General features: G+C 32.2%; 4 protein-coding genes across 4 annotated transcripts; 1 reads left to right on the top strand and 3 right to left on the bottom strand.

Annotated features, from left to right (window-relative positions):
- Positions 1–1,406: 1,406 nt before the first annotated feature.
- LOC112742118 (inositol transporter 4-like) lies at positions 1,407–4,820 on the bottom strand. The gene is made up of 4 exons (XM_025791366.2): positions 4,281–4,820; positions 3,487–4,200; positions 2,968–3,397; positions 1,407–1,438 (listed from the first exon to the last, which is right to left on the bottom strand). The coding sequence occupies exons 1-4, from the start codon at positions 4,818–4,820 to the stop codon at positions 1,407–1,409; spliced, it is 1,716 nt and encodes a 571-aa protein (XP_025647151.2).
- Positions 4,821–8,532: 3,712 nt separating this feature from the next.
- Positions 8,533–12,963, top strand: LOC112741060 (uncharacterized). The gene is made up of 8 exons (XM_025789880.3): positions 8,533–8,839; positions 9,132–9,756; positions 9,849–9,926; positions 10,208–10,451; positions 10,868–10,949; positions 11,380–11,518; positions 11,984–12,406; positions 12,551–12,963. The coding sequence occupies exons 2-8, from the start codon at positions 9,151–9,153 to the stop codon at positions 12,746–12,748; spliced, it is 1,770 nt and encodes a 589-aa protein (XP_025645665.1). The 5' UTR covers positions 8,533–8,839; positions 9,132–9,150; the 3' UTR covers positions 12,749–12,963.
- A 440-nt stretch (positions 12,964–13,403) lies between these two features.
- LOC112741059 (uncharacterized) lies at positions 13,404–16,153 on the bottom strand. The gene is made up of 9 exons (XM_025789878.3): positions 15,752–16,153; positions 15,592–15,669; positions 15,458–15,511; positions 15,282–15,364; positions 14,998–15,097; positions 14,844–14,906; positions 14,374–14,640; positions 14,233–14,293; positions 13,404–14,118 (listed from the first exon to the last, which is right to left on the bottom strand). The coding sequence occupies exons 1-9, from the start codon at positions 16,013–16,015 to the stop codon at positions 14,018–14,020; spliced, it is 1,071 nt and encodes a 356-aa protein (XP_025645663.1). The 5' UTR covers positions 16,016–16,153; the 3' UTR covers positions 13,404–14,017.
- Positions 16,154–17,577: 1,424 nt separating this feature from the next.
- On the bottom strand, positions 17,578–21,881 carry LOC112741058 (uncharacterized). Its single transcript, XM_025789876.3, has 9 exons — positions 21,653–21,881; positions 21,215–21,282; positions 21,057–21,129; positions 20,322–20,533; positions 19,449–20,117; positions 18,700–18,915; positions 18,419–18,548; positions 18,142–18,224; positions 17,578–17,928 (listed from the first exon to the last, which is right to left on the bottom strand). The coding sequence occupies exons 1-9, from the start codon at positions 21,687–21,689 to the stop codon at positions 17,797–17,799; spliced, it is 1,620 nt and encodes a 539-aa protein (XP_025645661.1). The 5' UTR covers positions 21,690–21,881; the 3' UTR covers positions 17,578–17,796.
- Positions 21,882–26,277: the final 4,396 nt, after the last annotated feature.

The following is a 26,277-nucleotide window of genomic DNA, read 5'->3' as shown; positions in this document are numbered from 1 at the left end:
GCAAAATTCAGTTGATTTATTTATTGCTAAATACTCGTTTATCATTACTGTAACTAGAATTGTAAAATATAATTAATTAAAATTGTTTTTCCTCGCTTCTTTTATTAATAGTTAAGAATGGTAGATAAAAAAAAAGAAAGAAATTCTGGTTAGAGAAAAGGCAAAGAGAGGTATTTGGAGAGAAAAACCAAGATTTATGTCATGTATCTTTTGATTATATTTTTGTTTTGTATCATGTACCTGAGAGGTATTCCTTGCTAAGTTGGGTGAGCACTTAGTGGTTGAAAATCTAGGGAGTAAACCTAGTCAAATCTAGCTTGGGTAAAAACTGAGTTTGTCCCAAATAGGATTGGGTTGAATCCTAGAAAAATTTGTGTATGTAATACTTGAAAAGATAGTGAAAATTCCACCATTGTTGTGGTGGAGACTGGATGTAGGTTGCATTGCACAAAGCAGCTGAACCAGAATACATAACTGTGTCATCTTCTTCTTCTCTGTTATAATTCTGTGTTTCAAGAGTTTTGAGACAAAATAAAATTGTCTCCTGCATAATTAATCTCGCAGTCTAAACAGAAGTAAAGTTTCATTTTCTAGTTTGAAGGTTTATTAATCAAGATTAAAAGAATGCCATAGATTCCACCCCCTTCTCTAGGCCATCAAGAGCCTTCAATTGGTATAAGAGCTTAGTACTCAAGGATCAAGCTTCACAGCTTGGAGGGAAGGTCCAATGGCTAATAACTTGGGTGCAAACTCTGTGGCCTACACTCTTACTGAGGGGGTCAATCAAACAACAGGCTTCCTTTCTTCAACGAAAAGAACTACACCTACTGGAAGGAAAGAATGCAGATCTTTGTTCAATCCACTGACTACAGTATATGGAAAATTATTGTAAATGATCCTCAAGTACCTACCAAGACAAGTGCTGAAGGACTGATGACTCCTAAAGAAGAAGCTGAATGGAATGATGAAGACAAGAAGAATGTGGAATTAAATGCCAAAGCCATCAAAAGATGTACTGTGCTATCAGTTTTGAGGAATATTGATTCAGCGACTAACAAAAAGTATAAGGTGATAAAGCAGTTGGTCGCTAAAATCGATCGCTAATTTTAACATTAACGACCGATTTTCGCAAACAACATAAAAAATAAACTGAAAAATTGTTAGTCTCTAAATTAGTGGCTAATGATAAAATTAGCAACCGATTCAGCAACTAACAAAAATATAAGGTCATAAAGTAGCTAGCCGCTAAAATCAATCACTAAATTTGTTATTAGTGACTAATTTAGCGACCAACATAAAATTGAACTCAATGATATAAATACTCTCAGTTCCAAAATTCAGGTTTCAGTTTCAGAAAAAACACAAGACACACACTATCTCTCTCTCCCGCTCTCGTTCAACCACTCTCACTCTCTTTCTCGCCGCCGCACGCCAATCGCTCGCCGCTCTCTAGCAGATTGCTCGTCGTCGCCGCTCATCGCTCGTATCCTCCATTCGCTCCTCTCCGCTCGCCGCTCGCTCGTTGTCGCTCCTCTCTCCTCGTCGCTGCTCTCTCCTCTCCGATCGTCGTTGATGCGCGAGCATGTTTTCTATATTTTCTTATTATTTTAGATATGAATTATTGAGTTTTATTTAGATGCTAGTGTTTGAAGCCTATTTGGATACTACTTTAAGGCGCATTGTGGTTTTATTTATTTCAGAAAAAATCCAGACGAGTTTGGCAGAATCTGTGCAGAAGAAAAAGAAAAAAATTGTTGCTGCAAAGCTAGCGCCAAACGCCGCTACCTAGCGTTTGGCACCAAGTGCCTTGTAACGCGTGCAAGCCCTCTATGAAGTTGACGCCAAACGCCACGACCTGGCGTTTAGTGCCAGATGCTTCGTAAATTGTGCCAAAGCCACACGCTAGTGGCGCTAAACGCCCAGCTGAACGTTAAGTGTCAGGAAGACAGTAAACCTACAACCCTTCTCTGCCCCAGCGGCGTTAAACGCCGAACCTGGTGTTTAGCGTCAGTAGCGCGTATATATATAAATATATATATATATATTCATGCCTATAAGCCACATTCGCCTGCTTTTTTTCTTTCTTACTATATATATATATAATGGCATATATGTATATATAATGGCCTTCGGCAACTTTTTTTTTCTTTTTTTTTGAATAATAATAATAATAACAATAATAATAGTAATAATAATAATAATTAAAATTCTTTTATTTTTTTCGAAATATTTCATTATAATAAAAATTATTTAGAAAGTCTAATAGATTTTAAATTCAAAGTATCTTAAAATTTAATTTAATTACTTTTAGGAAAAATGATTTTTTAAATAAAATTCTCAATAAATATAATAAATTTAAATCACTTATTATTTAATTTTTAAAAAGTTGGGTTGTTATAGTATAATTCGTCACTGACTTATTGTAAAAAAATTAATTATATAAAGATGATGTTTTCTGATTTTTTTTTTGTAATTATGAAAAAGCCAAATACGTAAAGAAAACAAAAATAAAAGTAGAGGAGTGTTAGGGGATCAACAAGTTTTGTAATTTGTAGTGATCAATTAGCTATTATTAATGTTTTTAATCGTGTAAAATTACATCTAATAGTGTAGAATTATTCATTTTTTTGTTGTTGACCATATTTTAATAAAATTGCTGGCTCCTTAGACTTTTTCATAAAAGTATTCATACAACGTGCGTCTTTTCTAATTTAATGTGTTGGATACAAATCTAACATACATGGAGAAATTCTCTATCACTCTGTCAGCATAGATTTTGAAGAAGAGAACGCACACATTGAAACAGCAAATATATTTATCTACTCCTTTAATTTCTATTCCTCTAAGAGAGAATCGTCCAATTCTCGATGTATATGAAAAGATAACTAACTGCAGCTTCATCATATCATATTATTTATTTACTAGTACTTGCTTTCTCTTCGTCTGTCTTTGGATTGGTACAATCGCAAGGGTTGAAACCTTTCTGAAGCAACTTCTCAACCTCTTCAAACTGAAGCCCTTTGGTCTCTGGTACCAATAGATAGATGGCAACGAGCCCAATTGTGGAAAACCCAGCAAAGAGGAGAAATGTTCCTGCAGCCCCAAGTGCATGGATAAGTGACAAGAATGTCAAACTCACTATGAGATTAGCACACCAGTTTGAAACTGCTGCTATGCCTCCACACATTCCCCTGAATCTCAATGGGTAAATCTCTGAGTTCAAAACCCAAGGCACTGATCCCATTCCAGGGGAGTAGGCTAGGATATATAGTCCCAACACTATAACTGCAAGCACTCCAATTTTGCTTGGGCATCCATCAGAAAACCACACGCGCTTTTGCTCACCGCACACCGCTCTGACTTCCTTTGTTTCCGCCAGGCATGCTCCCGGAAGATGCTGCATTATGTTCATTGATTATGTTAAGATTAGATTAGACTAATACATAGATATATATAAGTTGAAAGAGATGGAAGTGATGAACTTACATTGCCCCCAGTGCTGGCACAGAAGGCACATTCAGCTTTCAAACATTTCATGCAGTTCCATGAAGAGACATTAGGGGCATCAAGATAAGCCTGGCATGTAGCGTTAGCACCGAAGCTGAGGGTGTCAACGTTGTCAATTGGAGGAGCGGTTGTAGCTGCCTGATAGAAAACTCCAGTTAGAGTGAGGAGGCAAACGATGATTGCAATAAGGGATAGGAGCATGAGCTTTCTCCTTCCATATTTATCGATGCAAAGCATGCTGAGGATAGATCCAACGGCGTTGAGACCAGATGTGACGAGGGAGAGTGCAAGTGCGGTAGATTTTGATGCAATGCCGGCAAACTGAACAATGGTTGGGCTGTAATACATGACGGTGTTGATGCCAACGAATTGTTGAGCGACTTGAGCAGTCACGCCTGCATACAATCCTCTTCGAACAGCAACGTTGCTGAAAGCAGCCTTCATTTTCTCTCCAAGAGTTTGACCGATCAACCCTTCCTCTTGCTTCTCTTGTTCTATAGCTTCTCTCATCGCTTTTATCTCCCCTTCAATCTCGTCTGCTCTATAAATCTTTTCCAGGATTTTTCTTGACTCATTTTCTTTCCCCTGGTTGTACAACCACCTCGGTGACTCAGGAAGGGTCAGCATTAAAACGAACTGAACCACCGCCGGAAGTCCAGCCACCCCAAGCATCCAACGCCACGTTCCAGGAGTCTGTATATTATGTTAAATAGTTTAGTCAAATATGTTAAATTACGTAATCTTTTTTAGTTATTATCCGAGTAGATATATACCGTAGTGAATGCGAGGTTGATAAGGTAGGAGAGGAACTGGCCAAAGGTGATGAGGAGACCATTAATACAAACGAGAGCTCCTCTAATGGCAGCTGGAGAGGCTTCTGAGATATAGAGAGGGGAAGTCATGGAAGCTATGCCAACTCCAAAACCAACCAAAATTCTTCCAACGACGAGGACCCAAGGCGCAGGGGCAATAGCCATGACTATTGCACCAAGAAAGAAAACAATATCAGCCCCCAAGATAGAGATCTTACGGCCGAGCATGTCGTTCATCCATCCACCAAGTGCAGCACCAATAATGGCTCCCGCTACAGCCATACTTACAATGACTTCCTGCAACCATAATTTCTTATCAACTTCTACAAAGTCTTCGCGAATGTAAAGCAAGGCTCCGGAGATAACACCGGTATCGTAGCCAAAGAGGAGACCTCCAATTCCGGCCGATAGAGCAAGGCGCATGATGTAAGGGGAACTGGTTGCTCTTTTCCAGAATTCCGTGAACTCTTGCTTACTCGCTGCCTCTGGCCCTCCTTCCATTCTTACTAATCACCTTATTAATTTAATGTCAACTCTATTGATGATTTCTAACTTTCCTCTGCCACTTGCACTCCACGCTGAAAATATTATTATTCCAACCATCATTGTTTATTTATGCATGCAATTAATCTCATGTGTTTCATAACATCATGCAAACTTTCGATCATAAAGTAAAATTTGATCTCAACGATAATTAGTCAATAATATTTATTCTTTCTTATTCCGATCTTAACACCTTCTCAAAAAGATAATTTTTATTGTTCCTAATTAACCATGTAGAGTTGTGATCAGCAACACAAAAACAATTAGGAATATATTCTAACATATCATTATTATTTATTTATATACAAAGGAAAAATACAATAAAAAAGAATTGAGATAAATTAAACAGATAAGATATGTTACGTACTTGTACTACAGAAAAAAGAAAAAATGAACTTTGTTAAGAAACCACAACACTTTGATGTTAAACTTTCGTAGAAGGTCTCTCAGACCAGTTGTGTGGTATTACGCTCTCTTTTTTCTCGAAGGTTCGAAATTACTGTTGTTGGTTTAAATTCTGTCTTTTCTCTCCTTTTTATATAAATCTTTTCCGTTAGTGGCAGCTAATATATTCATATCTTTAACAAACAACAAGGCACCAAAATCTGTCTATAATAAATAATAAGCAAAGATTACCATATTATATTCAACCATCTTAACCGTCTATTAGTTTTTTTAATCCTATCCAATTTCTTGTTTTTTTCCTTAAAAATTGATCTGTTTTTTCATGTATCTTATCTATAACTAAAGCTAAGTTCTCTAACAAAATAGTAAAATACACGAATTAGAGAGATACAAGAAAAGTTTAACATCAGAGTGTTGTGGTTTTCATAACAATACTCATTTTCTCTCAGCTTTTTTTAGTACAAGTATATAACATGCTTTGTCTGTTTGTCTTAATTCTTTTTGGATTGTATTTTTTCTTTATATATAAATAAATAATGATGATATGATAGGATATATTTTTAAGTATTTCTAAGTTCATGGTCGCAACTTTATTATATTCAATTCTGTCTTAACCGTATATTAATTTTCTTTTTCTTATCCAATTCTGATTTTGTTTTGTTTTGTTTTTGTTTTTTTTGTTAAAATTGATCTGTTTTTTCACGTATCTTATCTATTTATAATCTAAATAAAGTTAAGTTCTCTAACAAAATAATAAAATAAAATAAAAAACAAGAATAAAATAGCTGCTTTTTTTTTTGTTTTAACCAATATATAAAAGTCAAATCCTTCAAGTTATGTAATTTTATTATTACTTTATTCGAAAAGACAAATAAAATTGCACTGGTGATACGCTTCTAAGGAGATCAATATTACTTTAATAATTTGAAAATTTTCAACATTTTAATATATTCAAAATGTATTCTCCCGTCTATAACCAACGGCAAAAGTTAATTAATCAATTCGAAACATATTTCGAAGTGAATATTTATTTGTTGAGGTGTTCAAAAAAAAATAGTTTGTACTAAATTATAATTTAGTCTCTAATATTTTCTAAGATAAATTATTAGTTTTTAATAAAAGAAATTGATAGAGGGTAACAATATATGTATCTCAGAAATTGTCTATATAATGATGTGTTTTAAAGAGGTTATGCTTCAAGTAACTATGATGTTAAGAAGAGAATATGACAGAAAAGAGAAGGGTAAAATGCTATTCCAATTAGCATCATAGTAAATATATCACTCCCTTATGTTTTTATCTTTTACCTTCATTTGTTACATCTCAATATTTTCTAGATCCTCATTTGTATGTATATATGTAACAAACAAAAATATGTATAAATTTAAGAAAGTCACCGCAACCGTCTCATATATAGATGTATGTACCAATAATTTTTTATATAGTCATAATTTTTTGAGGTCATATTATATATTCTTACCACAAAACTGCTTTGAGAGACCTTCTGCGATTCATTCCACCGACGACAGACCATTGCAGGTCACCAAACATATCGTTTCACTAAATTGAATTACTATTGGATTAAACCTGATAGTAAATGATGCACCAATTTAATATATTTTTCCTCAAAAAATTACCGACAGATTTATTATCGAAAAACAAAATCTGTCAATAATTAAAAAATCTTACGAATTCGACGTGGTTACCGTCAATAAATTCGATGGTACTCAATATTTTTCTTGTAGTATTTTCTGTCTTTTGCGCTTGTTTCACAAATTTATATTATTTTTCGTTTTTTTAATCAATGCGCAAAGGAGCGTATATATGATTGGTTATATAATTAAATTCAATTAATCATATAAATAAATGCTAATATATTTTTCTATTAATTATTTTAATGATTCCAAAATTCTAAAAACTTATTTTGACGTAAATATTTTTTCAAACAGACAAAATGTCAAAATTTATAATTATTATTGAAAAGAAATCTATATTTTAAAATATTATTAATATAAATATACAAATTTACTTTTAAATATGAAGAAATATCCAATTAATTTTTTTCATCTTTACCATATTTGAGTCGGTGCAAAATTCAGTTGATTTATTGATTGCTAAATACTCGTTTATCGTTACTGTAATTAGAATTGTAAAATATAATTAATTAAAATTATTTTTCTTCGCTTCTTTTATTAATAGTTAAGAATGGTAGATAAAAAAAAAAGAAAGAAATTCTGGTTAGAGCATCTTTATCATCTCAATTTTTTTAGTGTATTAAATTATTAATTATTAATTATTTATATCTATGCATTATCTTTGTTGAAGCATGCACATATTTTGTATTTTAATTATATTAAGCACAAACAATTTAACCCATAATGATCATTATTTGAATTAATCATCCAATAACTCAATTTCTTAACTAAATTATTGACCATATTATTATATAAGTATATAACTATAATCAATCTAAATTTTTAAGTACAAGAACAAATATAAAAATATATTATATTACAAGGATAGGTATGATCATTTACGCTATTGGTTTGAAAAATTAGACAGAATTTTTTTTACATAAAGATTTCAAATAGCCTTCTCTCCTTTGATAGGTTCTTTGGTGAAAAATAAAATTAGGTGAACCAAGAAATTTTTTATTAAATTTAGACTAAAAAGATGCATTGCACATTATATATTTTTTTTTGTGTGAATTTTTTTGGGCTTGTTTAGGTGAGTTTCTAAAAAAAAGATCTTTTTTCGAGTTATTTTTTTTTAAAAGATCTTATGAAAAAGTAAAAGTAATTTTATGTTTGGGTATCTCATGCAAAAATATTTTTTTATCTATCAATTATGTTCGGATATAACAATATAAAAGTACTTTTTTTTATTTATTACATAAAAACATCTTTTTTAAGGAAAAAAGATCTTTTAAAAAAGATGTAAATTACAACTTTTTAAAAAAAGATATTTTTCTGATTTTTCTAGTGCTTTTACTTTTACTACTTGAAATTTGCCAAACATGTTAAAAAATTTTAAAAAATATCTTTTTTCATTGAAAAAAAATATTTTTTTATCAAAATAATAGCGCCTAAACAAGCACTAATATAAAAATACTTTTTTGTTTATTTATTACATAAAAACATCTATTTTTTAAGAAAAAAATTAAAAAAAAATATATAAATTATAACTTCTCAATTTTTTTTTATTTTTCTAATATATTTATTTTTACTATTAAAAATTTACCAAATATACTAATATGACACCCAACAAGCACTTATTCCATGATTATTATTGCCAATTGGAGAAGTACTAATAAGTAATAAGTAGAAGTCACGTGTGAAAGGTAGAAGGTAATGAAACGCAGCGTTTAAAGTTGAGGATAGGGATTGCGTTTTGGGTTTTCCATATTACATCGTACGGTGTTTCGTCGCTCCTCCTCCCTCCGTCGCCGTTGCCACCGCAGAAAAGGGTTTTGCACTCTACACCGATTTGAATCCTCCGTTCCTTCTCACTCGCGCTGTCTAAATACACTCTCCATCCACGCAACTTCGCACCATATCCCTGTTCCTTCTGATGTAATTTCTCTCCTCTTCTGAAATATAATCTTTTAATTGCTATCTTAACCTCTTTTAGCTGATAATTCTGTTTGATTTTAGCTAAATTCTAACCACGTACCTATTCTTGCGAAATATTACGTTTCTTTTCTTATTATATACAAAAATTCAGATTATAGGTTTTGTTGTGTGCTGAATTAGCACTTGAATTTGTTCTGCAAATATTTGGTGACCCTTTAGATGCATAGATTTCTGTAATTTGTAGTCTGGTGAGTTAAAAACTTAAATTTGGTGTTAATTGGCTTTGGAACAGAGTGTGGTTTGGTTAGAGGATGAAGCGGAAGCGTGGGCATAAAAAGGGGAAGGGAAAGAGCAGTAGCAAGCATGTAGTGAGTGGTAATGAGACTCAAAATAAGGAAGAAACCTCTGCTTTGGAGCATTATGGTACTAATAATGATAATGATGATGATAAGGATGATAACTCTGGAATGGAGGTTGACACACCTTCCTCAACTGGGACAGATCAGCAGCATTACAATGTGGCCAGCATTAATCCTGATGGCTCCATTGATAAGGCTGTGGGGAAGCCACTCGGGGTTGGACGCGTTAAGGTGAAGCTCAAGACTCCAAAGATGTTGGACTCCCATTCCCAGCACACGTCTTCGGATGCTCCCACGCATAGTGACACCGATAAGAGTAGCCAGCAACACGGCTTTGACAAACAAGGTGTCGGTGCTGATAGGATGGAAGACAGTGCAAATTCCTTGCCTGATATGAAATCCCCTGTTCCATCAAAGAGGACTGCTACCGCTAGCATCAAAATTAAGTCATCCAAGGTCTTGGCATCCAATGCTGACCACACAGTTTCCAGTGAGATTAATCATCCAAAAGAAAGAAGTCTCCGATATAATAAGCAGGAATTGGACGCTTCCTTAGTTGTATGTTTGAGCACTTTAGATTTGTTTTCCCGTTGTTCTACTTTGTTATCGCCTCAGAGAACATTTTTTTTAACTTGGTTTCTTCTGCACAGGTAATAAGGAAGGTAATGAAAATGGATGCTGCTGAACCCTTCAATGTTCCTGTTAATCCTGAAGCTCTGGGAATTCCTGTAAGTAATATTTTTTCTTTTTGGATAAAAATTCCTGTAAGCACAATTATGTAAGCAACGTTAGATGTGCTTTCAGATATTGGTTAACATGTGCTGTCTCTTTCTTGATCTTGAACACTCAGGCATAGAAGTTATTCCACAAGGATCTATGATATTTGTTGTTCCCAGGAGACTAATTTGATTTGTAGTAAAACTGGAACCAAAAAGTTACCTTTTGTCCCCCAAAAATTTGTGATTAGTTGATTACAGGTGTCTAATGTCATAATGCTTTCTGGAACCAGGACTATTTTGATATCATTGACACGCCAATGGATTTCGGAACTATATGCAGCAATCTTGAAAAGAGCGAGAAGTACATGAATTCTGAGGATGTTTATAAGGATGTTCAATACATTTGGGACAATTGTTATAAGTATAACAATAAAGGTGACTATATCTTGGATCTTATGAGGCGAGTGAAGAAGAATTTTATGAAGTACTGGACTGCAGCTGGGTTATATTATGAACCATCAAAAGGGACTAAGGGTGAGACTTCTGTGTACCCCTCCATTATTTCTTTCTTTAGTGAAAAGGATAGGTATCAAGCATTTAGTGAGTCATTCTTGACCGCCATTTTCTTTCTTGTTTTAAATATTCTTGTGATACAATATATGAATAGGACTAGATGTGTTTGTTTATTATCTCTGCCATTTTGTCTCCAAGCTTCTTTTACTTTTGGGGTCATGCTCAGGATGGGAGATGGGTCAATGAGTGATAGATGTTAAAATATTGAAAAGTGGGAAGTTTATAGTTAAGCTATATGGTTTTCTGAGATTTTATTTTCACAATCCTACTCAAGTAAATGAAAAGAAGATGAAGATGAATATGCTTTTTTAATTTCGTGAAAGATGCTAGACCATGGTCTTTTGATAGCAATTTGAGCATATTCTTCTAATGAGCAGGAGCAGAGGATGCTGCATTATCTGGTGATGGAAAAGTAGCGAAGGGTGGTCAAGCGAAGCAGAAGTCAAAGAAACGTCATGGGTGAGTATACTCCCAACGCTGATATTAGAATACTTATGTGGTATAATTGCTGTTATGGTTGGAAATTGATATCCCTTAGTCTTAAATTGAATGAAATCTATTGTTAATTATGTGTTTGTGTCAGTAATACTGTTTTACATGGAAATTATAGACTAATATCTTTGACTCCAGAAATTTGATACATGATTGATGGTTTAATTTTCTAAAAATGAATGGTTAATCTGAAGAATAGGAATAGAGAAGCTTTGATTACTCTAAGAAATCACATTAAGTGCAACGTAATTTCTATGAAAGGTTTATATAACAGTACATTTGTAAACTTGGTTATTCCTATTTCTTCAATTCTTATAATATCATACATTATTCTGCAACAATATTGCATTGTAAGATGGTGATACTATTATACTTAAAGCTTTATCTGATTTTGCAGAAGACACCATAAACATGATTGTTTATGTGCTATTTGTGTGCTAAAGCGCCGAAGGAGGGAACGGGAGGAGAATGCTCGACTTGCTAAAGGAAACTTTGGATCTGGTGGTGATAAGCTTGCTAAAGAATTTAAGCAAGAGGTATGGTAATGGATCATTGCCTACATCTTATCCTTTTAATGTCCTGCCAGGAAATTTGCCTGGTGGTTTTAGAGGTATCTGTATCCCTGTGGTAAAATTTGTGATTGAAGGTGTTTTTTATTGCAACTGATTTTACATTTTTCCATTTTTTCTTTTTTTCCACAATTCTCCATGGTTATAAACTAAATTCATTATAACAATACAGAAACGAATCTTATCGGAATGGTCTCTTTATATATTTTCTTTATGCTATAGAGTATTCCAAATAACACAAAATGTTTTTTAAGTGGCATGACGATATTGCTCTCCCATTTGGTTCCTATTACATTTGTTGACATTAAATGGGATTAAAAGCTCATGCAATGAAGAAATCCTAGTACATTATTTTTTCCTTTATGACCATGCAAACTAAGTATTGACTAGCACGTAATATACGTAGACTTGAAACTTTTTCTTGGTTTTCAGGAATCAATGCTTGTAGAAAGCCCTGGTGGTGAGGATTCATCATCAAATATGAATGATTCACTTGGCACTGATGGAGATGCTGAAGATGACAAAGGAGAGGTAGCAAAAATGGATCTTAGTGGGAAGCAGTGCAGCCCTTCCAAGGGAAAGCATGAAGACATTGATGGTGATGATGAAGATGATAATGACGAAGACCACAGCCAGGAGGAAGGGGAAGAGGAGGAAGATGGAGAGGAAGAAGATGAGGGGGAGATTGAAACGGACAACCCGAAGCGACAGATGGATGAGGCTTCAAATCGGTCACATTATGGAGGAAGTTTGGCCGAGAAATCTAATGTTGGAGATGTAACCACTCTTCGTGATGAATATGCAGCGACTCGGCAAGAAGGACAAGCTGCAGTAGTCCAGCGACAGAAGCACAAGGTATTTCAAACAATTTCTGATTTAGGAAACAATAGCATTTGCATAAACTTCAATTAGGCATGTAGCGTGTTGCGAAAGGCTGTTGAGTTTAGTTAGTTGTAGTTGCAACTGCAGGTTTTACTAAACAGTTTGGTCTGTCTGTAGGAATCACGAGATAAGCATCAGAAAGCTCAGCTGCTTGAGAGCTTATATGTCGAAAACCCCAAGCTATCAAGTTTATGTGGTATTCTCTTCCCCAACAATACTCAATCTGTCTGGAGTGGACCACATTCATTAGTACAGCGTCAGAATTCAAGTCGCACTTCTTCAATTCACGCGGCAATTCGGACTTTGATGGACTAGCTTTTTTGCGTTACTATTTTTTAATTGATTCACTACTTGCTAGCCACCATCCCAAAATGATAATAGTTTTAGTTGATGTGTTACTAAGTTTAAACTAGGTTTTGTAGCTTTGCCCTGTCTCTCGGTTTTTAGTATTAAGCAGGCGTAGGGCAAAATGAGTCACATTACTGTAAACATAACACTAGCGAGCAAATGCATCGTCATTCTCATTTCTATTTTCTTGTTTCCCTGCCCATGCACTACTACCAGTGTATAAATCTTAGTTAAGCTCAAAGTCTACGAAGAATTTTATAGGTAAAATATAAATATTTTTATATTAATAAATTAAATTTAATTTTAATACACTGATATACTCATGTATTTAATTACGTATCACCAAATCAACAAAAATAGCTATTTTTAACAATCAATGCGTAAATAGTCAAGGAAATCGACAGGGTAAAATAGTTTATGGTTTACACTGTCAGGTCATTAAAATTAAACTCTAATAAATTTTGTTGAAGAGTATAATTAAAAGGTTTTAGAGATGAAATTTTATCACAATTTATTGCATACAAATTACAACTAAATAATTATCTAAATATTTTCATAAACAGAGTGGACTAAATGCACAAAATAATTAAAATAGCATGTGGAGTATGTGGAGGGGAGGGTGTTAGGGTAAAAAAGCATGTTGCCTTAATAATTAAAATAGCATAATAGTACCCTTTAATGAAAAACGAAACTCTAAAATGTCCGTGACTACTGACTAGGCATGAGTTACACCGGAAAAGTGAAAAAAAAAACTAACAAAACTGAGTAATCTCTTGTATGAAAGAATTTGTGCTTGCTTGACATGGCCCCCATTACCGTCGATATTTCTATTGGTGGAACCATTACAAACAAATAACGGCTATGTTACATTTCTTTTAGAGAAATAATAGAGGACTATCAAAATTTATTGGTTTTGACCATCACTTTTAGCTATTAACCAAATTTCTTTAGTTTAGTAATTCAACAACATACTTTAACATATACCTTAAAACATTGATGACCAAAACAATAAATTTTGATAGCCCTCTAGTATTCCTCTTTTCTTTATCTCAACAAAGACCATAAATAAAAGATAAATGTTGTTGGTGAAAGTAACGATATCAGAAAGTAAGTCCAAGTATAGTAAAATGAAAATCCTAATCCACCAATAAATCAAAATCTCCTAATTCCTAAATGGCACATTTAAACAGTGAGAAGCAGCAATGGTTAGACGGACATCTGTGTCCATGGCATGACTTAATTAGGCAGATCATATTTCACTTCACCTAGGTATAGACCACATGCCGGGGCCATTGGACTTGCGGCTGTAATAGTCTTGGCATTCAAGATTCTTTCAACTGAAATAGTGCGTCATTTGAAACATGTTAGTCAATTCAGGCTATAAAAAAGGATCAGATAGTACATTATCTTATTATTAAACACACGTGAATAGAAATGAAGGATATTTGTACCGTCTGGAATTGTTAAGTTTCCAGTTCCAACAACTTTGAGAACACCAACAAGTAGTCTAACCTGAAATTCATTTAACAATTGGATTCAGACCAAAAAGATTGTGATTGTGGAAAAGGAACTCAAAAGGGAAGATATCAAACCTGATGGTAAAGAAAAGAGCGTGCGCGCGCTGTTACCACCAAGCAACGATGCTGCCTCCTTTTGCCAAATCCTATATCTTCAGTTGATGTGGTTCCTTTATCAATGCTTGCACTAGAGCTAGGAGGAGGAATAACAGTTTCAGAGTTGCTGTGGCAGCCATTCAGATCCTGATTATGTCGTTCTCTATCCATTGTATTTGGAAAATACAGACTTGGAATTACCTCGCAGATGCTGAGTTCATCTAAAGTTCTGATTGGTGATGTTGCCTGTAGTAGGGCAATTTTATTTATGGATAGTTCATATAGACTTGAGATTATATGATCATAGAATTGGCATTTGACTAAACCAAAACTCTATTGACTGAATCTCACCACCATCGGGCAAACTCCCTCAGACGAAAGTAAACCTATTCATTGTTTTTAACTATAAATTCTGAAGTACTATTTAGAAACTGGAGAGAAGAAGCAACCTGACAACCGGCAGCCCTGAAGGAACTAAAATCATGGCGTCCGACAAGAACTTTGCAAGCTTCCTGCATGAATTGTATGAATGAAGTCTTCTGCCTTTTACAGGAATTTTGAGTGCACAATGTAGCAAATATAGAGAAGCAAAAGCTAACTAACTCGCATAGCTGAAAGGTTAAGCTCTTCAGGCACATGCCATGCTCGATCTTTCTCAAAGGCTGATACAGGCTCTGGCCCGGACAGCAAGCGATAAAAGTATCTGAATGGAAGTTCCAAATAAATCTCAATTCCCACAAATTATGATAAACACAATTCTATGGCAATGCCTATTCAGTTTTATAAAATCCAAGATCACTATTATATGATGCTCTACTTAACAGTCACTACTCACTATTATACACAATCAAGTACAATTCCATAGATCTTTGTCACAGAACACTCACGTGCGCTCTTGTGCTGAAAATCTGGCATGAAAATCGAGTGGAACGCAACGGACATCAATAACCGTTAAGTCGCTATCATTCTTCTGAAGTAAATAAGTTTGACAAAAAGAATAACGCAAATTGTGAGCACAATTATCAAGAATCCAGATCGAAGGAAAGCTAGCACAAAGTGAAACCTGCAAGAAATGGTTGACAGCTCTTCGAACGACGGAAGGTTCATGAGGCGGTAACTGTAATTTGAAACAAGGAGGAGTAAGATTACAAAGAGTGAAGAGTGAATCGATAAATAGCATAGAAAAGGAATGGATACCACTTCACCCGGCCTCCGTTTACTGGTGCGTTGGATATCAACATGACAAACATTTGACAAGGCATGGACTCCTGCGTCCTGCACTTGAAACGAAATCGCAATGCTCGAATTGAATATAATATGATTTACAGAGTGAGTGAGTGAGTGAAATGATACTCACAGTTCGGCTTGAACAGGATACGATAACTGCTTGGCCAATGAATTTGGTGAAAGCCTCTTCGAGAGCACCGACGACGGTTCGGCAAGAGAGTTGCTTCTGTGAACCGGAGAAGTGAGTGCCGATGTACTCGATGGCAACCAAATAGCGTTGGATCCCAGCCGCTGAGTTCTTTTGGGTCATGTTATGGTTATGGGGTTTTGATATCTTAGAGGGCTTATTATTATCAGTGTCAAATTCAAGCGTATGCTTGCAATTCTTTGTCATTGGGATTTGGGAAATCAAAGTAAAGAGGACGCCTTATTTGATTTCGGCGTCGCCGCTTTGCCTTTCTGCTTTTCTCCAACTCTCTCCAACTCTTAACTCTTTAAGTCTCTGACTCATTGCCATGCTTCATGCTACCTCTTTTTTGGCAACTAAAATACTGCTTATATACCAAAATTAATTATTAAAATTAATTTATATGATGTTTAATTTATTTCAATATATATTTTATATTAAGCCGACTTTAATATATAGTTGTATATATAATATGATTGTTATTTTTATATACCATACTCATTCTTTTTATCAAAATCTTCTAAAATAAGAGGTTGGTAAAATAGTCAAATAAAGAGTAAATATCGTTTCTGTTTCCTGGAGTAAATTCTATTTGTGTCCCTAACGTTTAAATTGTCTTATTTGTATTTCTAACGTTTGTAAAAGTAATTCAATGTTATCCTGCCATCAATTACACATCATGAGTCCTTTAGTTTGAGTTTTAAAAATCTCTTCTTAAAGTTAGAATACAAATGTCTAGGATATAATCGATGATCTATTCCGAAAAATAGCTCATCAAATGTTGAAACTAATTCCTACATTTACATAATTCAATTTTCTAGGGACATAATTAAATCTAAACACAAATAGTGAGTATAATATTAAAATTGAACACATCCAAGTAAAACCTAATTGAGAATGAATACATCCAAATGAGAATAATTGAAAAATATAATCTAATTTGTTAGTATAATAGATAGTAGGATAACATTGAATCACTTTATAAACGTTAAGAATACAAATAGGACGATTTAAACATTAGGGATACAAATAGAACTTACCCAAACGTTAGGAACAAAAACGATACTTTACTAAAAAATTAATTATTTTTAAATTAAAATAATAAAATATAAATTTCATAAAAATTATAAAATTAATAGTAATTAACTATTTATCATTTTATTATTTTTTTCACCTTAAAAAATTTAGATTCATATTTTTTGCCGCATAAATTTTACCTTAGAAGTGAAAATATCATACCATGTATTAAAAAAATTTAAATATTTTAGTTGTATTATTTAAAATAATAGAAATATTAAAAATGATATAAATTATAAGGCAGATTAGTCAAAATGCGAAAGTATTTCAAATTTTATGAGACAAGAAAATAATATATTTTTTTCATATTTTCGTTATATTAGCTAATATTATACGTTAAGAATAATAAAAACTAAACACACAAAATTAACATAGTCAAAATAAACATATATAGACAAATGAATGAATATACATAAATAGACAAAATAAAAAACAAGGAAATAAGAGGAAGAGTTAAAATGGTGCAAAAATTGCATAATCTCCTTTCTGATAATTTAAATATGTGACAAAAAGGCATCTTGTCAAAAGAGTAAATTAAATAAAAGATAGATAAGTAATTGAAAAAAGAAAGAATATAAAAAAAAATTAAATAAAATAATTAAGAGATCTCCAAATATAAATAAACTCAATATAATTCATAGTAAGGTGAGATAAAGTGGAATATAGTTTTTTTTTCTCATGTGGTTGTCCAATTAGGAGCAAAATAATTATTATCATTATTATTATTATTATCCACAAAAGCTTCACAAAGTGCTAAGGCCAATCATGCACATAATAATGTTAACATAATCATAGGTATAACACAATTTAATTAGACAAAATCACAGAGATACTCATGAACATTGAACAAGGGGATATTACACCAAAAATGAAGAAATAAATAAGAAACTAGCTTTTGTTATCCTAATAATCTAGCTATTTGAAGACTTGTTTTTGCCAGAGGAATTTAGAGAAAGTTGCTTTGTAAGAGAGACTATGTTATCTTCTTTAGTACCACTTGATTGCATTCCTATATTCTTCTCTCCTGCTTTGGCAGTATTTTGCTGAAAATTAACAGACAACTTGTTACAAAAGCCCAAGTAAATTTACCCAAAAGAAGTTGCTATAGCATACAAATCAGGAACTAATAACTAATGTAGCAACATGGCATTACAAAATCACACATGTGATTAACTTTAAACACTGCAATTCACATACTAATGCTCCAATTGCAAATGTGAACGAGAATCATTCTATTCAACAAACATGGAACTTACTTGGTAACTGTCGTACCCATATCCTTCCGGTCCTGGGATTGTAAGCTTAGGCTTGCTTCGATATTGTTCTGATCCTCCAATAGCTGATAAGATTGTATATAAAAGTTAGAATGTAAAATAACATGGGTGGTTTTTTAACTTTGAAGTAGCTCTAAAAGGCACTCTTTTTCACTTTTAAAAGCTAATAACAAAACTACCTGAACTTTTTATTAGTTTAGCAAAGTGAAAAATTGGTTTATGCTTTTCATAAGAAGCTAGAATAAACCATCAAACTCACCCTTGGATCTTTTATCTGAACAAAGTAATTTCTCTCGGTTCTCATAGAAGTCAAAATCATCTAGTAGAGATGTCTTGGCAGAATAGCTTTTGAAGATATTCAGCATCTCCAAGCCCTGCTTTAGTCCAATCTGCAAACCATATAAGCACATATTTAAGGAAGTTGCAGTTTAACAAAGGATCTGAATAGTCTTTTCACATGGTTATGCTGCAACAAACACTTTCCTCCTAATCAAACACAAGCAGCAATCTGTCTCTTAAACACTGAAAACTAAGAATTACCTCTTGTGTGTCCCTAGTGTAAGTTACGTCCCTGTTCTCGTTTTCAACGATGATACGAATGTGACAAAATTGAGTGTTGGGAACATCCTTTATTATATGCCACCTAATTGGGAAGAATCCATTGTATTTGTAAAGTTTCCAAAACTTCATGTCTTTGTTGAAGTCCACTGGTCCAAGCATCTCAGCTACTCCAACAAACTGCCGGCTAGCATTCACCTATTTTTTTTTTTCAAAGGTAGAATATAATATTATTAATTGGAAGATTAAGCAACAAATAAAATTGGTCCAACTTTGGACAGCACAATAAAAAAAAACCAAAACAGGGTACTCCCACTTAACTTACTTTAAAACAACCGAGACTAAGGTACTCCCACTTAACTTACTTTACTAAGGTACTCCCACTTAAACTTACTTTAAAACAACCAAGACTAAGAACTCAATAGTTACTCAATACATATCCAATCTAAGAATATTCATGAATAAAGATGTAGGATATGAACTACAAATTCAACAATATATGTTAGATCAAAGAAAGATGGTGTTATGTAACAAGAATTTTAAACAAACAATCCAAGAATATGGACATCTGCAATTATTGGACATAAAACCAAAAGGAAAATATGCTCATCTTCTAATAAGATAATTTAATCTAAAGAAATAAGGACATAAAATGGAAGATATAAACCTATGCTCATGTTATAGTTCTGAAGAAAAAACAAGCCATTTAGAGGAAAATGATCGAAACTCACCGAGAAGAAAAGGAAGACTGGACACTTTGTCCCTGTCTGGATCGATTTAGCTTCTGCACTACGGAATGCATCGTTCAACTTCTTATTTCCATATGAGGTGCTAGTCCAAACATCATATTTAATGCTCTTATGAATGTCATCTTCATTGAAAGATTTAATGACATAAAATTTAGCAGTTTCATATTCAGTTTGGAAATCTGGAAGGTTATATCTATCTCTGCATATTGTGATTGCAAAGTCATTCTTAGTAGTTGAAGATTGTAGGGGAAAACCAATGTAACTACCCCGAGGACCTCGAGTTAGTGGCGTTGGCATTTCATATTCTCCACTTCTCGATTTGTCTAACAATAAAGATCTATCATTTACAGTAGATACTATCTCATTTGTCCTGTTCATTGCAGGGGGTAAGGCATGCCTATCATTCACACTAGATACAGATGCTATACTATTTGCCCTGTAGTTGGCAGAGGAGAAAGCAGGGCTGCCATTTGTCCTATTGTTGGAAGGGGAGAAGGTATGGCATCTTTGGTAGGAGAAAGCAGGGCTGTCATTTGTCCTATTGTTGGAAGGGGAGAAGGTATGGCATCTTTGGTTGGTGATCGACGAATATTTTCCCTTATTATTGCAGGTCCTTGGAAGACTGCCTGCTTTAGAATTAGAACGCAAAGTCTGCAGCAAAACACATTCACACATGATGTTACACAAGTATTACAATAAAAGTTGAATAAATCTGTGCATATTAAATTATTAATACATAATATCTCTGCTTACAACAACTCTACCATCCCTCAGAGTAAATATTGAAACAAGAAGCAATTATACCAAGTGATCTCATGAAATAACCAAAACTTCATAATCTTACAATTGATTTACCTTATTTAACCTTTCAACATCCGCTGCAGCCTGCAATAATGTTCTAGTCAAATAGCTATTTCTAGTTGCAAAGTCAGAGCTATTTGGATTCGCTAAACCAGAATGATTTGGGTTACTTTCTGCCATTACTGAACCATTGACTGTTTTGTTTTGCAGACCAGCAGATGTTGAGACTGATGAACTACAAGGTTGAGTTTCTAATACGTTTGTATCTGCTCATTGAAAATGTCCAGTGCCATTGACACCCATAATAGTCCCTTGTTAGTAAAGAACTAAAGACCATAGCAAGGAGGATCATAACATAGAAAGAAAAACAAATTATTGTGTTATTCAAAGCTCAACAGTTGGGAATGAGAACACCCCCATAATCTGCTATTCTGCTTATTTCAATCATCTCAAGTTTTTAGTTTTTTGTATAACTACCATATGTATATTGGTACAATATATGATCCATAATTCATTATGCCTTACATCTCCATTCACTTGGTCAATTCGTGTAACTGAAATCCATTCCTTATGCTTATGTCAGATGTTAAAAGATGATAGTAAATAATTGATTAGACATCAAGAGAGTGAAATCTTATTTTTCAAATGTGTTCAATGTTTTCAGAAGTCCGTTTCGGCATAACCACAAGCTCACTATTATACTCAAATTTTATGTGGATCAGGAACAATTTTGTGATATGTAATGAGAGAAAGTATATATCATAAACATGAGGTCTTGATCAGCCTCACCTGTGAAACCAGCATTGACATCTTCAGAGCTCACTGATCTGAAATCAGATGGGATTTCATCTTTCATTAAGACCTGCAGAAATATCATGAAAAAAACAATGTACAGCAAAATCAAACCTTGTTGGGAAAATGTGAATTCATAAAATTGTGAAACATACCACATCTTCCCCATCATGTTGCTGGTGGTTAGGTTCTGCTGCTCCTGTTCCTGCTGTCTCACACAAAGCTATATATCACATGGTTAAGTATAACAACCCTTATTGAAACTTGAGCAGTTTAAGAGATACAAACAAATGAACTCCCAAATTTACATTTCAGACAGATGAGTACGTACAAAAAAAAGAGTACTAATAAATTTTTTTAAGATAACAGATATGAACAAATTAATTTAAATTAAAATTTTGCCTTAATAATAGAGATTAATTTAACGATATCATTTTTATAAAATAGTTTGATTTTTATGCATGTAAACAGAAACAAATTTCATCATCTCAAATTTTTAGGGTTCATGATTTAATTATATACACCTAGGAGAATGAAATTGATATAAAAGGAATAAAAACCTGGTTGATAAGAAAGAAAGAAAAGAAGGATACAGTTGTGGAGGTGAGAGACGGAGGCACTGCTGGTCATTATGAATTATGAGAAGAGAGAGCCAGTTACTGAAATTAGAAGAAGATATGGTTGCAGGAGAGAATCAAAGAAGTGATGACAGAAACTGAGAGAGAGGCACACTGCACACTGGCACAGCTTCTTATATCATAATAAATATTGGTCAAAGTTATTTTTCCTTTCTCCCTTTGGCCCGACTAGAAGACTTGTACTAATAGCTCATAAAGTTGTCTCACAAAACTTAAAAGACCTCAAATTTGATTAGGATCAAGTATTTGAAACTAATCTTTTGTTGTATATAAATATGTAATGTAAATAAATTTGTGAGGTAATTTCTACTATTAAAAATTGTTTAATCTATCCCAAAAAAAAATAATATAATAGTTCCAGCCCAAAAAAAAAAAAAAAAAACAAAAGAAAGATAATATAAAAAAAAAAGAAAGATAATATAAAAAAATAATACTTATTCTTGTTGAATTTGTTGAATAGTTAATTTACTCGTTCATTTAAGGAAGTGTTGAGGTTTGAATCGTACTTTGTGCAGCAATTTATTAGTCAATACCAGACCTTTATAAAGTTTAGATTCATAACGAATTAGTTCTTATCTTATTAGACCAAAAAATACCCTAAGCAATCATATAAAACTGTAACATATTTTATATCAACAGAAAAATTTAAGTTTAGCTAATATGTGTTCTAAGAATACATAATTTAGAGCACGTGATAAATTTATTATTAATTAAAAATTAAAATTTTTTTATTTAATAAATAAATTAAAAATTTAAATATTTTTTATTTTTAATAAAAATATTATAATTTATAATTTTAATATATACCCTTAAAATATAAAATAAATAAACTTAAACATTCAAATTTGTTTCTTTTTACATTTTTTAAAATTATCTATCATCCAATTTTGTACTCCTTTACATTCAACATGTGACATTAACATATGGATAGAACACCAAAAAGAAATCTACTATAATTCATTCAAGGTTTTGCTTCTATTAATATAGGTTTAGTTCATATTTATTCTAAGAATACAAGTTACATTATTATTAATAAAAAGTGTTAAATTTTTTATTTTAAATACATAATAATTATATTAAAAATTAAATTTTATACATTATTTATAATATTTTTTATGGGTTTAGCTAATTTTTATTTTAAAGACACATGTTAAAATTACAAATAAAAATATTTTTATTAAAAATATAAAAAAAATTAAATTTTTTATTATATTTATTTTGTATTTATTAAAAGAATTTAAAAACTTCTAGTAATAGACATTACTTTTTTTATATTGAATAATAATAATAATAAATATGAAGGTAATCAAGATAACAAATAGAGTTAATAGCTAAAATCGTCATGAAAAATACTTCAATCTCCATTTTCGTTTTCGAAAGATAAAATTAATCAAATTCGTCCCCGAAAGATAACCAACTTGATCGCGTTAGTCCTTCCTCATCTCCTGCGTTGAGTTGGCTAACGCTCGCTAATATGGCTTATTAACTGTTAACGTGGCACTCGCTTAGTGTATACCCTCTTGTTGCTGATAAGATAAGTTTATTAAATCAACTCAAATCAGTCCCTAAATCCATGAACTTTAATCCCAAATCCAAAAGAATCGAACCTCACCTTTATAGCAGATTTCATGTTCTCAGGTTATCCATGCTGCCCCCGCGTCACTGTCTATGCCTTCGACGCCGCCATCGCTCGACGTCGTCTGCATCGTAGCTGTCGCCCAAAGTAGAATTCATGGATTCCATGATGCTATTGGTTCTGATTAGAATGCCGGTTCCATCTGCTGAAGACAAAGACGTGATACATTGGTTGAATTATGGAATGGATGAATCTTTGCCACATGACTATGGTTCTGATTTCATACATGAACTCTCTATAGTCATTATGCATGAAATCCTTCCCTTAAATAACCTCACTTTGTTGGACAAAAGAAGCAATTTCAATCAAGTACTTAGGGAACTCTCACAAGAACTATGCGCGTCATGCTTTTAGTTCAGAATAAGGGGTTCTTAACAAGGACTTTTCGGTTATGGCTAAAGGAGAGATTGAGAAATAACCGAGAATACTCATCAAGTACCTTGTGGTTGTGGAAAACTGACTCAGATTTTTTTCATCTGCTTCAAGTGGTTTTGTTGGGGTTAAAGTTGGAATTAATATAGCTATAGTTTGAATTAATTGCTCCAAAAACAACGTTGAAAATGAGAGGAAGAGGGGAGATGGAAGTGAGAGGAAGGGAGGACGAGAGTATCAAAGCAACCAATCATTAAATTTAAGATTAGGGTTCATGGACTTACAGACTAATTTGAATTGATTTAATAAACTTATCTTATTAGCAACAAGAGAATACACTAAGCGAGTGCTAGTTAATAGTTAACAGATCATGTCAGCAAGCATTATCAGTGCAGGAGATGACGGAAGGACTAACGCAACCAGATTGGTTATCTTTTAGGGACGAGTTTGATTAATTTTATCTTTCGGAAACGAAAATAAAAATCGATGTATATTTCAAAAATGATTTTGACTATTAACTCTAACAAATATTTTAATTTGAATAAAAACCATGGATTTAAGTCATACAAATAACAAAAGATACATATTTCTTAAAAAAAGAAAAAGTATATATACATCAAATCTTTCTGAATTCTGAATTCCCATACAGTAAACAATAGATTTGAAAATAAGAAAATGTCTTTGTATGAAAAGATTAATCTAATCCTTTAACAATCAAATAGAAATATTTCTAATGTGTGGTTCAAATTAATTTCGTATATAAATTGTCTATAATATTACATATGACTCAACATTTATTTTAATTGTAAATTGGTACATTGCAGTTTAATTGAATTGATGATATAATTATTGGTTTACATTTTTTTTTTTTTTAGAAAAAAGTGTTACTATTTAGTTTAGTGGGTTGAGTGACTGTTCGAGTTTAGAAAACTTTAATAATCTAAAAATAGTTTATTTATTTTAGACTTATTGCATGTAAATTTATATTTAATCCTTTTTAAAGTATTGTTAATAATCATGAAAGAGGTGATTATAATGACAGTTGATTCTAATAACACTATTAATAATTTTGATGTTACGTTTCTAAAATTATTAAATATTTTAATAAAGGATATTATATTGTGAGTTTTATTTGATAACATTACTCATTTTTTACATAAAATTATAATAAATACAGTTCAAACAATTATGCAAAAAGTAGAAAAAATAGAAGTGGCATCATAATTTCGCTTAGATAACGATAATAATAATCAAAATAGTAATAAGAGTCATAATAATAAATTCATAATAATCTTTTATAAGAAATATTGTAATAATAATAATATTCATGTCATAATAATAATATTCATGTAATAATAAAAATATTAATTTTTGTATGTCTTCACCTTTTTAAACAAATGTTTTTGAATTTTTTTTATTTTTACTCTTAAAAACTAGAAACAAAATATAAACAACATTATTTTTACTTTTTAAAATATAAATAAAAAATTATTTTTATAAAAATTAAAAAATTATGGAATGATATGAATTATATTTGATTATAATGATGGGAAAACGTAGTTAATACATATAGTTGGTTTAAGTGGCCGACCGGCCGTAGAGTTTTGAAAAAACATGCAGGAAGAGGGGAGGATTTAACATATGCGGTGTGTAAATTTGGAATTGATGTCAATATCGCTATTTTTCTTTTGCTACAAAATGCTATTTATAAACTCGTCTCTTTTTTTAAAGTAAATTCAATTTTTTATCTAATCTTTCAAGATTTATATTATACTTTTGCCGTTAAAGAAGCCTCCTTAAAAACAATTTTGTTTTAAAAACTGATAAGTTCCAAAAAATTTTAATCAAATGAAGAAGATTTGAATTTCATCTAAAATATAAAAGATCTTTTACTGCCTCTCTTATCCTAGCATTTATTTTTAATGTATAAAAATCATGTAAGATTATTTTTGCAAACTTTATAATTATAAATAGGTACAATTTAGTAACTTGTTTCACTGTGCCTTGCTTATACTTGTTAGAATTGTTGGAATAAATTAATTTCAATAACTCAGATCATCCATATTGAATCACAAAAAATATAACATAATGTAAAAGCGTACCTTTACTCATAAGAGTCAGAAATTGATAGAAGAATTTGGTTCTTGTGGTTCTTTCGATCTTCCTCAACCAAAGCCTTCTGTATTCTTAGGAGGCTGAACTGCAACTCTTTTGATGGGAAAAGAATAACAAAGGCAGCTTTGGTATATTGGGAACCAAAACCCTGTAGGTCTATTTATATTTGAGTATGACACCCATTAAACCCTTAAACACAAATAAAATAGTATCTAAAGTCCAAAAGATAATATATCTAAAATCCAAAAAGATAATTATCTAAGGAACAAAAGATAATATCTGGTTTTATTCTCATTTAATTCCAAATCAAAAGTAATAATGACTTATTCAATTTAACATTTATAACAATAAATGAGATCACCATTATATAAGTCATTTAATTTAAAATAGCATAATTTATGATTATAATTGATATATGTATTGCCCACAAATAAGTTAGGAAATTAAAATAATTTCC

Source organism: Arachis hypogaea, chromosome 14 (genome assembly GCF_003086295.3).
Source record: "Arachis hypogaea cultivar Tifrunner chromosome 14, arahy.Tifrunner.gnm2.J5K5, whole genome shotgun sequence".
In the NCBI taxonomy this organism is placed as follows: domain Eukaryota; kingdom Viridiplantae; phylum Streptophyta; class Magnoliopsida; order Fabales; family Fabaceae; genus Arachis; species Arachis hypogaea.
Note: the sequence above shows the minus strand (reverse complement) of the source record. Positions and strands in the feature narration are given on the sequence as shown.